Below are 15746 nucleotides of genomic sequence, written 5' to 3' on the forward strand. Positions count from 1 at the left end.
AGTTTGAGAACTCAGACTGATGACATGGTTTTGTGGCTGACATTTTCCTGATAAGTATGTCTGAGAGGGTTTTTTAGTGGATAGGTTTGGCCGAAAGTCATGTGCATTTTGCCTTACTAGGCTAAACAATCTCTCGTCTGAAGCATTACTATGGGAAATAATTAAGACTAACTGCAGCATTAGCTTGGGCAAGAAGATGAACTTGAAATTGTCAGATTGCATCTTTAATGCTACGAATTTGGACCCACACATTGTCTGCTCTGTCATCCAAATCAATTGATAGAAGTGGGTCCATTGGAAATGCACAAACTCTAACTCAAGTTCATCTATCTTGTCCTGCAAGAAATGAAACCTTTCTACAAAGTATGACACATCACTGAAGGACATCTCCATCCTCAATTTGGGATTCGCTACATGCGAGTGCATTAATAGTTCATCCTACAGAGGGAAGGTATCAAAGACATAAGTGCATACAGTAAGGAAGGACTTTCTGACAGAGGAATAGAACTGTGATTGCTCTTCTTGGGTGAGTTTTTCAAGGCATTTCCTTGTTGCACTTCCCACAATGAGATCCTTGTCTGCTTTCTGGTTTTGTTCAGATTTGTAGTCCACTTCATATATTGACACGTCCACCATAGCAGCTGGTTTGACGAAACGAACAAACAAATTGCGTACAAGTCCTTGCAATTTGTCATGGAGCAGATGGATTTTAGGAGCTTCCTCCTGTAGCTCAAGATTGAGTCCTGTAAACAACGGAATGACAGACTGTATAAACAAGAGGTAAACTTTATTCCCATCTTGGAACTTGTCAGAGATTTCACCAGCCTTGCCAGTTGCTTGTGATGTCCCTTGAGTGCATTTACTGCTGGTTGATGTTGTGCTTGCTGCAACTCCTACACCTTTCTTTATACCTGCATGCAGTTTTGATGATGCAGATGAAGAGGACTTCTTTTTTGAGGTGGGGGGAGGTGGGTTTGCAGTTGCACCATCATGGGAAGACCTTGAAGGAACACTGCTAAATGGACAAAAAGTTGAACTTGCAGAAGCACTTTTTGAAGATGCATGGGTGGTTGTCTTCTTTGCCGAGGTGATGATAGCACTGCTCGACTTCTCAGCTACACGGGTTGCAGTACTCATTGTCTTCGTTGCCGAGGTCATAGTAGCACTGCTTGACTTCTTCGTTACAGAGGGGGTAGCACTAGTAGTTAGTTGTCTTCTTTGCTGGGGTTATGCGGACAGTAACATATTGCTTGCCTTCTCACCTTCAGATGGTGCAGCAGGAAGCGTCACTCTCTGCTGCAAAGAAATGAAAGAAGAAAAAAAAAGACTTTATTACAAACTTGCACTATAGCACAACCTTCTTATAGCGAGCTTGGATATAGTGAGGTTCTGGTTATATTTGTAACAAGGTAATTTTGCTGGAGGCATCCCTTTACTCTTTAGGGTGGAAATATGGTAAGAGGAAAGTTCTAGCCAACTTATACTGTTTGTTATTAATATACTGTTTTATGTTAATATATTTCTTTTATTCTTAACTGTTTTTAATATTATGCTTCACAATTCATTTTCAGTTATTTGAATCATTCATTTAAGACTGCTCAATTGCCAGAAAAACAGACACACACAAAACAGAATAATATGTCTACACTTACTTACTGGCGAGCTACAGGAGAGGACTCAATTCAGGTCATGGATTTGATAATTTGAGATAACGTGATGCAATGTGGAGAGATTATGTATTGTGCGTCCATGAATTGAATTTGTGTCCTTCCGTAGCTAGGCGGGAACATAGTGTAAATGTAGCATAACTTACCGAAGTGCAGAGAATCTTGAATAATTTCATAGCACTAGTAATCTGACTTCTTGAAGATGTAGACACCGTGCTAGTGCTCTTTGACTTCTTGGCTAGTGCAGTACTGTTTTTCTCTAAGAAAATGAAAAAAGAATAAATAAGATGAAATTAAAAGTCTCAAACTTACAAATACCCCATGACAATGATAAAATAATTAAATGCCCTTATATAGCGCATAATGCATAGCAAATTGCTCTGCGCTTAAAACAATTATCATTGCCATTCTTCAATTTACTTTTATTTTAGCATGTTGACTTTTGAATAAAATAGTTTTGATATTGATATTATACAAAAAATAGGGCAATAAGGAACAATGATATCTGGCACTGAAGTACTGTACAGTACACAACAATAAAGTTTTTAAATATTTTTTGAAGTGTAACATTTGTAAATTACAATATTTCATTTTTTACAACTGTTTTTCTTTAAAAAAAGTTAAATGAACTTACGCGAGTGATCAATTTTCTTGGTAGCACATGGTGTAGCAGTTGAAGAGGACTTGGTGGCTGTACTTAGAGAACCATTGTGTTCCAGCTTGGAGTCTTGTGTTGCAGTCCGACCATCATGGCAGACTTTCTGCCTTTTTGACTGGGTTGTGGTAGATGAACCAACACTTTTCCTCTTTCCAGTTGGCATTGCAGCTTCAGCTTCTGATTTAAAGTACAGGGTGAGAGGTAACCACTGCTCAAGTAACCTGTCCAAGCAACGCTCTACAGATAACCATCTTGTACACACATGTCGGAGAATATGATGTGTTTGGACATCACACAGCATCTGAATTTCTTGAAATCTATATGTCTCTTACTGGATTTTTCAAGGTAGAAGTACACTTTGATTAGCAAGTCGTCTGGTGCAATAGGGAGCTTGCTAGCACCCTTTTCGGCTGCCAAATGTAGCCTGTGACAGACACATCCAAGTGTAAACACATTTGGATTTTCAGCCCTAATGAATGCTGCTGTTCCACGTTGTTTGCCCATCATTACTGCAGCGTTGTCTGCCGAAAAACACACAACTTTGTCCAAAGAAATACTGTTTTCTTTCTGAGATTCATCGAGCAGCTTGAAGATGTTTTCTCCTGTTGATCGATTGTTCATTGTTGCTATCTGTAGCAAAACACTGGTAACTTGCATTACATCAGGATCATCATTGAAGTAACGAAAGAGGATTGGGTCCAGCTGCTCATCGGCACCTCTGTCCGAGCTGCCATCTGTCGACATTGAGAAATAGACTTCTGGGGTGGTATTCTGAACACCCTTTTATCTCAGTTGTAACTTGTGTTGTAACTTGTGTTGTAAGTCTGTGAGTTACAACACCGCTAAAACAGTTGTAAATCGGTATTCTGAAAACTGTTTTAATGGTGTTGTAAGTCATGATAACCACGCCCATTGCAATAATCATATCCAATAGGAAATATTGTGAGAAGTACATGTAGCATCTAAGACATTTCAACCAATAAGATTGTTTTCTTGGGCAAAACGCGCCCACTATGCGCAACTGCTTAACTATGTGCATTTTAACAAGCGCTCATTCTCTGGCGTGCGCACAAATAGGACAATGGCATGCGCAGGTAAAGAGAGCCAGAGATAAAATAATATAACAAAAAGTTACAACAGCTTGATCATTCATGCCTTCTTACCGGTTTTCACGTAGGTGGTTGTTGCTGTAGGGGGGTTTGAAAAGCTATCTCAGATTGAGATTTTTTTCTATTTGAAATTTTGTTTAAAGAATAATAAAACATTCCTCATGAGAGAAATCCAAATTTCATGGTTTATTGGGAACTAGACCCTTCTAAATTAAAACAGGCACTTGCAATGTTATGTTTTCTTCTTCTTCTTTTTTTTTGTCTTTACAGGCTTGTCCGTTAGACAGATGGGAAGTTATCACGCTTATTGTGTTTTGCTAACTATTCATTGTTTCTTAACAGCACTCACGGCATTCAGAAGATTGATTGACTTCATGATATTTGGGAAAATATCCAATGTCCGCTTTTTGAAATTTCACTTAAGACAAGCGCTTGTTAAATACTCTTTGAAACACCCAAAGGTACTGAAAATGAATTCGTGTTGGTGAAGATAGTGAAATCATGTAAAAATTGTTAAATATTTTGAAAGATGAATAATCATAAATGGTTTCATAAATAGAGTTAAATGACTTTTACTTTTTTATATACATAAAAAATTGAGTATAATCCAGAGGAAACTTTCTAAAAGAAGGTCTTTTGCATGGTATAGGAAGTTTTACATATAAATTTGTGTTTTAGTGCTTACAATTAAGATAAACTGCCGGCGGTGCCTGTAACCTTTCTGTAGGCATCCATGTGTTTGTGTTTTTAACCTATGTGCATGCATGCTATGGGTGTACTTGCAAGTTTACTGTTACCAAATTTTGTATTGTAAAATGAGGTTACATTTTGTCAAATTGCTTTTGCTTTTGCCATTTTGTACAAACATTGTGTTTATATTTTATGTTGCTTATTTTGAACTAGCTTACCACAATATTGAGTAAATAAACTATATCACTATCTAATAGAAGTTAGAACGAAAGTTACAACAGAGTTAAAACACCTTCCACCCTGTTTTATCTCAGAAGCATAAGTTTGCACGTGGTGAGAGTTACAACAGAAGATAAAACAGTTTTCAGAATACCGTGTAATCTAATGGGTGCATAGGTTTGTGCCCAAAGTTACGCACGTGCGCATATCTCAAGACAATGGTATGCGCAGGCAAAGAGAGCGCGAGATAAAACGCAAGTTACAACAGAAGTTACAACAGAAGTTACAACAGAGATAAAACGGTGTTCAGAATACCGATTTGTTACAACAGACCAACAGAGATAAAACAGTCTCAGAATACCACCCCTGGCTCCTTCATCTTCTTCACAATGTTTCCTGATTTAGGGAAATGACATAAATTACACAGAAGTAAAATAATGAAGTTTACGATGTTGACATATAAATTTCCAAAATAGTTCAAAGTCCAGAAAAAAAAAACACACACTGATTTTGAAGTTTCATCACAAAAGGTAAACAAAATTTAATTACCGCACTGTCACTGATGCCAATTTTTTATCAGCAGACTGTTTCTTAGTTTTGAAAATGTAGTTCATGGAGAAGTTGATCTATGCTCTTCTTAAAATAAATTTTTCATGTGCACCTTGAAAAACTCATTCTCATGTCTTGAAAAGAAGAAAATTATAATTTTTGTTTAGAATTGACAGTGCTTATATAGCGCATAACACATTGTGATAATGTCCCTATGCGCTCAAAAAATGAAAAGATTGTAACAAAAACATACAATTCCAATTACAGTGATGGTACCGAGCTTCATGTGTGCTTTACACTGTAAACAAATGCGTTTTCAAGGCAGACTTGAATCTATTTATATCAGTGATTTGTCATAATTTCTGAGGTAAATTATTCCACAAGGTAGGGGCATTAAATGCGAATGTTCGTTCTCTGTAAAACTTGGTTCTTCTGTTTGAAATAACAAACAAATCTTTACTTTTTGTCTCACCCACCAGAGGTGAAGGCAAGACTAAGGGATCCAAATGGCGTCCGTCCATCGTCCATCGGTCCGTCGTCCATCCGTCGTCCGTCCGTCGTCCGTTTGTCGTCCGTCACAAATGTTAAAGTTTACCTGCAAGACTCTCTTATGATGCATAACTTTGCAACTGTTACAGCAATGGCAGCCACACTTGGGTGAAAAAAGCACTAGGGGTATCTTCATGTTATGTTGTTGTCGGAGGTCATGTGATGACGTCAAAGGTCATTTGAGGTGATATATTAAAGAGTATGTGCAAGACTCTCTTTTTAGCTCACCTGAGCCAAAGGCTCAAGTGAGCTTTGCGATCGTTCTTCGTCCGGCGTCCAGCATGCGTCGTCCGTCGTGCGTAAACTTTTTACATTTTCCTCTTCTTCTTGAAAACCCCAAGACTGATTTTCACCAAACTTGGCAGGTAGCATCCCTAGGGGTTAGGAACTCAATTTGTTAAAATGGGCACCATGCCCCACCCAGGGGGCTCCCTGGGGGGCCCAAACCCCCCAAAATTAATGAATCTTGGGACCCAGGGGAGGGGGGTGGGGATTGGTCCTAATGGGGCCTAAATTGTTGACATGTTCATCTTCTTCTTGAGAACCCCATGACCCATTTTCACCAAACTTGGCAAGTACCATCCCTAGGGGGTTAGGAACTCAATTTGTTAAAATGGGCACCATGCCCCACCCAGGGGGCCCACAGGGGGCCCAAACCCCCCAAAATTAATGAATCTTTAAAAATCTTCTATAGAACCAGAAGTAATCTATAGAGCTAAGTTAATACTATGAGTTAGTACATTGATGACAGTAGTTTCAAGTTTGTTCATGGCAGAATCAGGGTGCCCCCCCCCCCCTTGGGACCCAGGGGAGGGGGTGGGGAGGGGTTCTAATGGGGCCTAAATTGTACATTTTCATCTTCCCTGAAAACCTCATGATGAATTTTCTTCAAACTTGGCAGGTAGCATCCCTAGGGGTTAGGATCTCAATTTATCAAAATGGGCACCATGCCCCACCCAGAGGGCCCCAGGGGGCCCCAATCCCCCCAAATTAAGGAATCTTAAAAATGTGGGCCCTTATTGTACATTTTCATCTTCTACTTGAGAATGCCTTGTCAAATTTTGGTAGAGCTGTGAATAATTTAGATTAGTGACTGCGTGAAAGTTGAACTTGCGATGCTCAGGTGAGCGCTAGACCAGCGGGTCTCTTGTCTATGTTAAAGTTTACCTGCAAGACTCTCTTTTGACAAATAACTTCACATAAGTTGCTTGGATTACAACCTAACTTGGGTCATAGATGCACTGGGGGTACCTTCATGTTATTATGGTGCTGTTGGAGGTCACAGGATAAGGTCAAAGGTCATTTGAGGTCATACGTTAAAGTTTATTTGCAAGACTCTCTTATCACACGTAACTCGACACTTGCTACAATGGCAATCAAACTTGGGTGATGGATGCACTGGTGGTACCTTCATGTAATGGTGCCGTAAGAGGTCACATGATAAGGGCAAAGGTCATTTGAGGTCATATGTTCAAGTTTACTTGCAAGACTCTCTTATCACACGTAGCTCAGCACATGTTGCTACAATGGCAATCAAACTTGGGTGATGGTAGATGTCTCTTGGGAAGTTGAAGGTAACCACAAGGTCAAAGGTCACAGACAGGGGTCAACAAACTTTTAGGGCCCAATGTTAAGTTTTTAGGGCGCATTTCGTTTATGGCTCATAACTTTTGATCCCTTTGTCCGTTTGTTACCAAACTTGGATGGGAGATGTCCCATGGGGAGGTGAAGGTCGTCACAAGGTCAAAGGTCACAGACAGAGGTCAACAAACTTTTGGGCCCAATGTTATGTTTTTAGGGCGCGTTTTGATTGTGGCTCATAACTTTTGATCCCTATGTCCGTTTGTCACCAAACTTAGACGGTAGATGTCTCTTGGGGAGTTAAAGGTCATCACAAGGTCAAAGGTCACAGAAAGGGGTTAACAAATTTTTAGGGCCCAATGTTAAGTTTTTATGGCGCGTTTCGGTTATGGCTCATTACTTTTGATCCCTTTGTCCATTTGTGACCAAACTTGGATGGTAAATGTCCCTCAAGGTGTTGAAGGTCACCAAAAGGTCAAAGGTCATAAGCAGGTCAATTAATTCCTTGTACGCGAATGGGCGAGACACAATTTGGTACTTGCCTTGTTGATCGTAGGTTTCTCTGTGGTGTGTAGATTTGAAGTACCTCCCTTAGATAATGTGGAGCAAACATATAGAAACATTCAAATGCTAATAACAGTATCTTAAACTGAATCCGATTTTTCACTGGAAGCCAGTGTAAGCTTCTTAAAACTGGTGAAATTTGTTCATGTTTCTTGATTTTGGATACCACTCGTGCAGCAGAGTTTTGTATTGATTGTAATGTCCGTATCTGTTTGACCGGCAATCCATAAAGCAAACCATTACAAAAATCAAGGTGGCACATGACAAAAGCGTGAACTAGTTGTTTTGCGGTGTGTTTGTCAATGAACTCTCGAATTTTCCCAATTTTGTAAAGAGCGAATGAAGCAGAGCAACATTTTTGCGACACAAAATTTCCCATGAGCAATTTATCATCCAATATTACGCCCAAATTTCTGCAAGTGAGTGCTGCATGGATTGTAGTACCCTCAAAATCAAGAGACTGTATAGATTCTACTGCTCGAAAACACGAAGAGATATGGAGAAATTCTGTTTTGGCACTGTTCAACTTCAGCCCATTGAGTATCGACCATTCCTTTATCACTTTGATACAGGATTCAATTTGTGGGATTACATTCTCAACATCAGATTTGTTAAAAACTAAATACAGCTTGGTATCATCGGCGTAAAACATCTTTTGAACACCAAATGAATTGATTAAGGTTTCCAAAGGAGATGTGTACAATGAAAACAAAACTGGACCTAGTACAGATCCTTGGGGAACGCCATGCGTAACTGCATGGTCAGTAGACTCATTTTCTGCTATCACAACTTTTTGAGTACGTCCAGACAGTTCAAGCATCCTATGGTAAATTTAAATTGAATTATTTTCGCCACTGAAATATTAAGTGTCCGGTAATTGAATCATAGAGCTACAAACCTATACAGTTGATCTTGCTCTCACCTTTTTCTACTTCTCCCAGTGTCCTCGCAACAGCTGTGGCCTTGGTTTGTTTACAGGCGAATGAAGTCGCTATTGTGCTGTCCGGGAACATTCTTTTCACTAGGTCACTAAAGTGATCCATCAATGCAAATGGCAAATTATGTTCGATCAAAAAATTCGCCATAAGAGCCTCTGACCGGATGGTGGTATAATCCTTATTCTTGTTCCGGAAAAAAGAATCAATGCCTCACGTGGCATCTCTCGTTTTTGCCAAGTTCACATTAACATGGATGGCGATGTCATTGGCTCCTCCGTGGGATATGCTGAATTCTCTAGAGAAAATGGTACAAACAACTGAAAATTCATCTTTCTTCAAAGGTCTTATGCATGGCCAACGCGTAGTATATTCCTTTTTATATGATTGTTTGCGGGCTGATTTCGATGCCATGATTTAAAAAAGGCAAAAAAAGAGGCGAAGTTCAGAGAGCGATCGTGAACACTGTGTGTAGGGCATGCATAAGCGATACGAGTTGCGTGTTAATGCATGCATGCTGTGCATGTGCAGATACCAGCGAGAGGGTATACTGTGTGAGCGCAATACCGTAAATACACGTAGTACTAAACCACATGTTTTATATTATGGGAAGAGGATGGTGTATGGGATCTTCTTGAAAGTATTTACGTTGCACGTAGCATACATAGAGCTCTTGGTAAAGATATCGATCTTTCGAATTGATCCCTGATAAAATTTTGAGGATCTGATCAAACTACAAATTCTCCAACTCACAGATAACACAGTTTCAATGTCGCACCGCTTGATTTTTAAAAGGAGAATTAAGTGTTGTGCGCATCATACACGCAGTGGCAGTGCAGGAGAATTGATATTGATTGTTTATACATGTACTGAAATATGGAAATATCGTACAAAAATGGGGGAAAAACGTATGGGCGTATTTTGGGTCAAAAAACGTATGGGCTTTTTTTGGGTCAAAAAACGTACTAAATACGGCGAAATATGGTAGGTTGGCATCCCTGCACCACAACCACACAAATCACTAGTTAGTCCTGAAACATTTGTGAAAAGTTGATGGTCTTAAGTCACTGTAAAGAGTGTATTCTCACGTTATAACAAAACAAATTTAGACTTTTTCTCAGAATCTTTTATATGCCAAGTGTATATATATTTGACATTTTAAGCCCATGGTCATCACAACAAATGTTTCCTTTAATGGGTACACTTGTGTAATTTTCCAAAATGCTTATGGAAAATATAAAAAACCCTCTCTGACCCATTGAAGACTGTCTTCTGATCTTCACTAGTAGAATGGTTGAGCTCCATCAACCTTGTTCTATGCCGTTTCCAGGTTGACCTAGCTATGGAGGTCCAGGAAGCGCTGCCGTCATTCATATGGCGGAAATTCATTGTCAAGACCAAGAGAATCTACCCCAACCGCTACAATGCCAATATCTTCACTCGTGCCTATGCTTCTTTGATGGGCAACTATGACCATGGCTTTGCAGAGACCATCACATCAACACTAAACCCAGAAAAGGTGCGTAATTTATTTCCTCCAGTTATTTCTTTCTCCACCAAGGTGAATGAAGAATGTTTAGACCTTTTGTTCTTCATACACATTTCTCAGTATTATAATGGGACAGTAGTCATGTTAAACGGCATTGAGTAAGATACCAGCAAAATATTGCCTGTTCTGGGCTCATCATAGCGCCTTGGGTATCTTTTTATGCCTCCGCCACGAAGTGATGCCGGAGGCATTATGTTTTTTGGTTGTCCGTATGTCCGTCTGCATTCGTTTATGCGATAACTTTAGTAATATTGACTGGAATTTTACAAAACTTGGTCCAAGTATAAAGTATGATGGGGCAATTACTTAATTAGATTTTGGGTGAAATCGGCCAAAGGTCAAAGGTCAAGGTCAAATTATCAAATTGTATCTGTTTATGCGATAACTCAAGACTGGATCGAGCAAATTTCACCAAACTTTGTCCAAGGATGATATATGGTGGGACAATTGATTCATTTTTGAGTGAAATCAGACAGAGGTCAAAGGTCAAAGATCAAGGTCAAATCCTAAAATTTATCTTTATACATGATAACTCAAAATTGGATGAAGCAGCTTTCACCAAACTTGGTCCAAGGATGATGTATGATACGGCAATTAGTTGAGTAGATTTTAGTGACATTGACAAGAGGTCAAAGGTCAAAAGGTCCAGGTCAAATGCTAAAAATGTTGTTATTTCCCCATATCCACACAATGCCCAAAGGTATTTTCTTGAAACTTAGCGTAGACATGTACTACTGCATAAAAATTCTCCATAGAGAGTTTCATGTCATAATGTCAAAGGTCACAAGGTCAAAGATTAGGTGAAAATGTTACAATTTCACTTTTCTCACAAATGGTTCAATGTATCTTCATGGAACTTCGTACATACACATGTACTGACTGGCAGGGATTATCTAGGGAATTTAGGGGTCATGGGTCAATAGTCAGGGGTCAAAGGTCAAGGTCAACTCGTCAAAATTTTACTATTTCCCTCATATACTGGTATATACAATGCTTGCATTATTATTTTTAAAACTTAATATACATGTATTACATAATGGAGATTCTCTTGGAAATTTCCTGCCAAAAGATCAAAGGTTAAGGGTCAAGGCCAGTTTAAATGCCAAAAAAAAAATCTATTTTATACTGTAATTACACTCTTTCTTTATACCTTGAAAATTACTCAATGCATAAACTTATAAAAGGGTCAGTCAGATGTCAAGTAAAAATCCTCAATTCCCCAAATATATACCTGCACTCTGTAATAGACAATTATAGCAAATGTAGTTCAAGGAAAGTGAACATTCAAGATATTTCTGACAAACCTGTCATTTCAGTATTTTGCCAGTTATGTGAAACTGTTATCTCACATTGTGAAGACATTATACTATACACCTATTGGGAGAATCATGCATTATGGCAGAGGCATCAGTTACCATAGCGACATTTCTAGTTTAGGTAGAAATGAGCGCTTTATAAGAGTCTCACTATTATTATTATTATTATTATCTATTGCTCAAGGGATGGTAAGAGAAAAAATGGTAAGTATTCGGCTTTTGAGTCAGCACCTGACTGCCATTTATCACATCAGCTGGCATTAATTCTGTTCCAACAAAAATGCAATTTTGTAAATAGACATTTGTATGCACATAGTTACACCAAGGAGGTTTTATAGGGGCATTCCAGACGATTTTCATAATTTCACACCAAGTAGTACATAAATCAACAGCTCCATGTATAGACTTGGGGAATTTATTGTGGTCCTTGAGCAGAGAAATCAATAAACTGAAAATCTTATACTAATACAAATTACACTGAACGGTGTTGATGACATCAGAGCCTCACATATTTCAGAAATGTGGCAGTGTAATTCCATTACTATACCGCTTGCTCAACAAGTTCACCTGTGAAGAATCTATGCATGCCTTCTTCTTTTGTTCTGCTTCCTTGAGCCCCAACTCATGCATTCTTATAGTTAGGCTGCCATGTCATCATCCTTGTTCAATACAATTTGTTTTAGATTTTGAAAACATTCTCATTCCTCATTCCAATTACTATGAATTCTGAAATTCTGTACTCATTTTAACTAATTTATGGTTGTTCAAATGTAAAAGTCTGAAAATCATCCGGAGGTCCCCTGTACGAGTAACTGTTGGAGTTCCAACTGGCTGTAATTATTTAAACAGTTGTCAGAGTTCTATTGATGTACAAAAGAATTTCACAGGTGCATTTGTGCCTTTGATGATCGATGTTCGACGCCGCCGTCTTGCTGAGCAATCTGAATATTCATTTTGAATGTTAACATAATATTGGCCATATTTTACTTATTTATTTATTAAATGAAATGAAATTTCACTTAATGATAAAGCATGTAAAACAAAAGTCAATCCCATGCAGAAATTTGTGCAAAAGTGTAAATCAGAGCTGTATCATGTGAAAATGTTTAAAAGTGTACCATCTGGAAAGCCGGTTTTATCACTTTTTCACTTATTTCCGACGAATAAAACTGATATGGAATTCTTTATTGATAGATATATCAGATTTGTGCCCAGGTATGCCCAGTCGAGTAATTTTTATCTTTATTTCAGCATTTTTTTGCGCAATTTCTATTCGCACATCCTCGTGTCTGTACCACCTACCTTTTATAAGAAGGGATAGCAAAAAGTAATTACCATCCCAAAGACATATCTTCCTTAGAAAGTGGCCGGTGATTATGCAATCAGACACGAGTCAATTGTCTTCCTATTTGCGTGGCAGATCCTGTTTGGCACATGCTTGAAATATTTTTGAGCAGCAGCATTGAACATCTAGCAAAGGAAATATTAAAGATGGTTGTGACTCCATTCTCTTAAACCTCCTTGGTTACACAAAATCAGTGCAACATTCTAATCATGGAAAATGCTGTAAACTGAAATACAATATTAATACTATATACAGTCAACCTCGCATACCTCGAATTAGTCGGGACTGTCAAATTTTCAACTTATCCGACGTTTATCAATGTTCAACATGGTATCTGTTATATAGTGCCTACCGATTGTTTGCATGCTTGTCAATTGGAATTGAATTGACTCTTCATGTATGAATTAAATGAAAATCGAAATTGAAATCAAGATTTCAGAAATAAAGATTTTGGTGGCCAATCGGGCAATCAAAAAAAGTCACATGTTTGCTTTTACTTTTGAAAATGAACAGCAGTAACAATCGGCTCCGTAAGATGCTAAAATAAATGTCAGATGTCTGCTTTGAATTTTGGAATGTTCGGAAGTGAATAGCAGTAATATTCTGCTGCATTCAAGGGTAAAATTAATGTTCGATGTTTGCTCTGACGTTCGGAAATGAGTAACAATAATATTCAACTCTGTACGCTGATAAAATAAATGTCTGATGTTTGCTTTTATGTTCGAAAGTAAATAGCAATAAAATTCAGCTCCGGAAGATGTTAAAATACATGTCGAATGATTGCTTTTACGTTTGGCATGTTTGGAAGTGAATAGCAGTAACATTCAGCCTCATACGATGCTAAAATAGATATTGGATATTTGCTATTACATTTCGAAATGAATAAACGGTAACATTCAGCTGCGTTTGATGGTAAAATTAATTTCTAATATCTGCCTTGACGTTCAAAAATGAAAAACAGTAACATTTGGCTCAGTATGATGATAAAATAATTGTCATGATTCATTTCACTTTCGAAAGTGGACAGCAGTAGCATTCGCCTCCGTACGATAATAAAATAAATGTCTGATGTTTGCTTTTAAATTTGGAATTGAATGACAGTAATATTCTGCTCCGTACGATGCTAAAATAGATAACAGATTGTTGCTCTTACATTTGGAAATGATCAACGGTATCAATCCGCTCAGTTAGATGCTAAAATAGATAGCGGATGTTTGCTCTCACGTTCGGAAATGAATAAGGATAACATTGAGCTCCGTAAGATGCTAAAATGAATATCGGTCGTTTGCTTTTACATTTGAAAATGATTAACGGTAATATTCGGCTCTTTACAATGCTAAAACAAATGTCGGATGTTTACAAATATCTGCAAATGCTCCCTCTTTCTCATTTCAGATGTAAGTTTTGACCACCTATATAGGCATCAACTTTTATAATAATCTCTAAGCCTATTTGCTAAATCTTAGAACTCAGAATAACGGTAAGATGATTGAATTTTCTGTTCATTCGTTTTAGACATTGGTATCTGTATCACTTCAATAATGCTTAATATTTGTTTTCTGTGCTTAGTAGGACTGATTTAGTTTTTCTTATGTTTTTCTTGATTTTTTTTTTGACCACCAAAAAACAAAAATCAATGATATTGGTGGCCCAATCAGGCCACCAAAAATAAAAGTTAGTGTAGAGCCCTGTCTATTCTATTCTTTATTATGCTAGGCCTATACTTCCAGATCATATACCACACTATTTTCATAATCACATTGCTGGGGGAAAAAAAAGTATTCAGTGCTTGCGTTATTTGGAGGAGTATTGATGAAACAAACTTTGTGAAAGGAAAAAAGTAAAAAAGCACTACGCAGGAGATTGATGTTTGGACAATGGACCATGATTAATGCTAAAGAATATAACTGTCAACACCTAAGCAGGTGCGCCACGGCGGTTAAGAAATCTGTGCGCACGGCATGACTATCACAATTGCAAGTCAGAACACAGTAGTTAAAGAAAAGAAGATGATGGGGCAGAGGGTAGTGCTATCGTAAGCACTCCATTGGCATGGGTGCTATGTGCATACCGTGTACATGTGTACAGCTGTAGGTAGGTGTTGGGGATTTTTCTTGTCAGCTGTGTACCGGGTATTTCTTTGGGTGCACGGTCATTCTGGTCTCAAAATATTTACAATCGAATGTGAAAAGATTTGTAACATGTCTTCGCTGTCCACGCGCGCTTGACCAGAAATGCCGAGTGATGTTTGCAATTTCGATTTGAGCAACATGCTGGGAAAAACAATAAGTTAATTAAGATCGGGACATTAGATTTCCCTTCGAGGTAACCGAACTTCGAGTTAGTTTTTTGGAGCTACGCGAGTTTTATTACACGGAAACTCCATAGGAACAATCGGGACTTTCATTTTGCCCCCGAGGTAAGTGATATTCGGCTAATCCGACGTCGAGGTAAGCGAGATTGACTGTATTGTGACTTTTAAGACAAATACCAAATTGAATTGTTGTAATAGCGGTCTTTTCATAAAACAAAAAGATAACTAATAACTACATGTAACAAAACTAGGCAAATTGCCACACAACCACAAGGCAGCTCTCTTGTGCAAGAAAAAAAATACTTATCTATTGTTTTAATTCTGCCCTCCGTCAAGAAAGGGAGGAAAGCCTTTCTGACTTGTCTGTGGCCACCCAGAACCCCCCACCCCCATATCTTTCAATGCTACCAGCCAACAAAGTAGAGGGCAAGGGACTGTTGGGTTCAAATTCTTCCAAGATTGCCAAATTTGGCATACATATAGCCAAACTATACTGCATTGATATTTAATGGGCATCAAGAAGGGTGCTGCCTAGGACAGCTATCCAGACAGCTATTTTGACAAAAGCCAAAGTGGCCCCTATCGAGATTTAAAGTTCACTTTCAGTTAAAAGCCATAAAGGGTTACGTTGTTTGTACAATCATTTAAAAATTCCCTTTGTAGATTTTTCTGGGTCAATGAATCTGACAGGAGTTATTTTC

At 38.3% G+C, this 15746-nt stretch overlaps 1 protein-coding gene across 1 annotated transcript in view; it reads left to right on the top strand.

The window, feature by feature from the left end:
* Positions 1–15746, top strand: part of LOC139739149 (transient receptor potential cation channel subfamily A member 1 homolog) — a 178351-nt gene that overhangs the window by 154954 nt on the left and 7651 nt on the right. The window contains exon 23 of the mRNA XM_071649766.1: positions 9852–10040. Coding sequence (XP_071505867.1) covers positions 9852–10040 — 189 coding nt within the window. The remainder of the gene's footprint in view (positions 1–9851; positions 10041–15746) is intronic.

Source organism: Diadema antillarum, unplaced genomic scaffold (genome assembly GCF_040938485.1).
Source record: "Diadema antillarum isolate AM-2024a unplaced genomic scaffold, OU_Dant_1.0 seq00000783_RagTag, whole genome shotgun sequence".
NCBI classification, from domain to species: Eukaryota; Metazoa; Echinodermata; class Echinoidea; order Diadematoida; family Diadematidae; genus Diadema; species Diadema antillarum.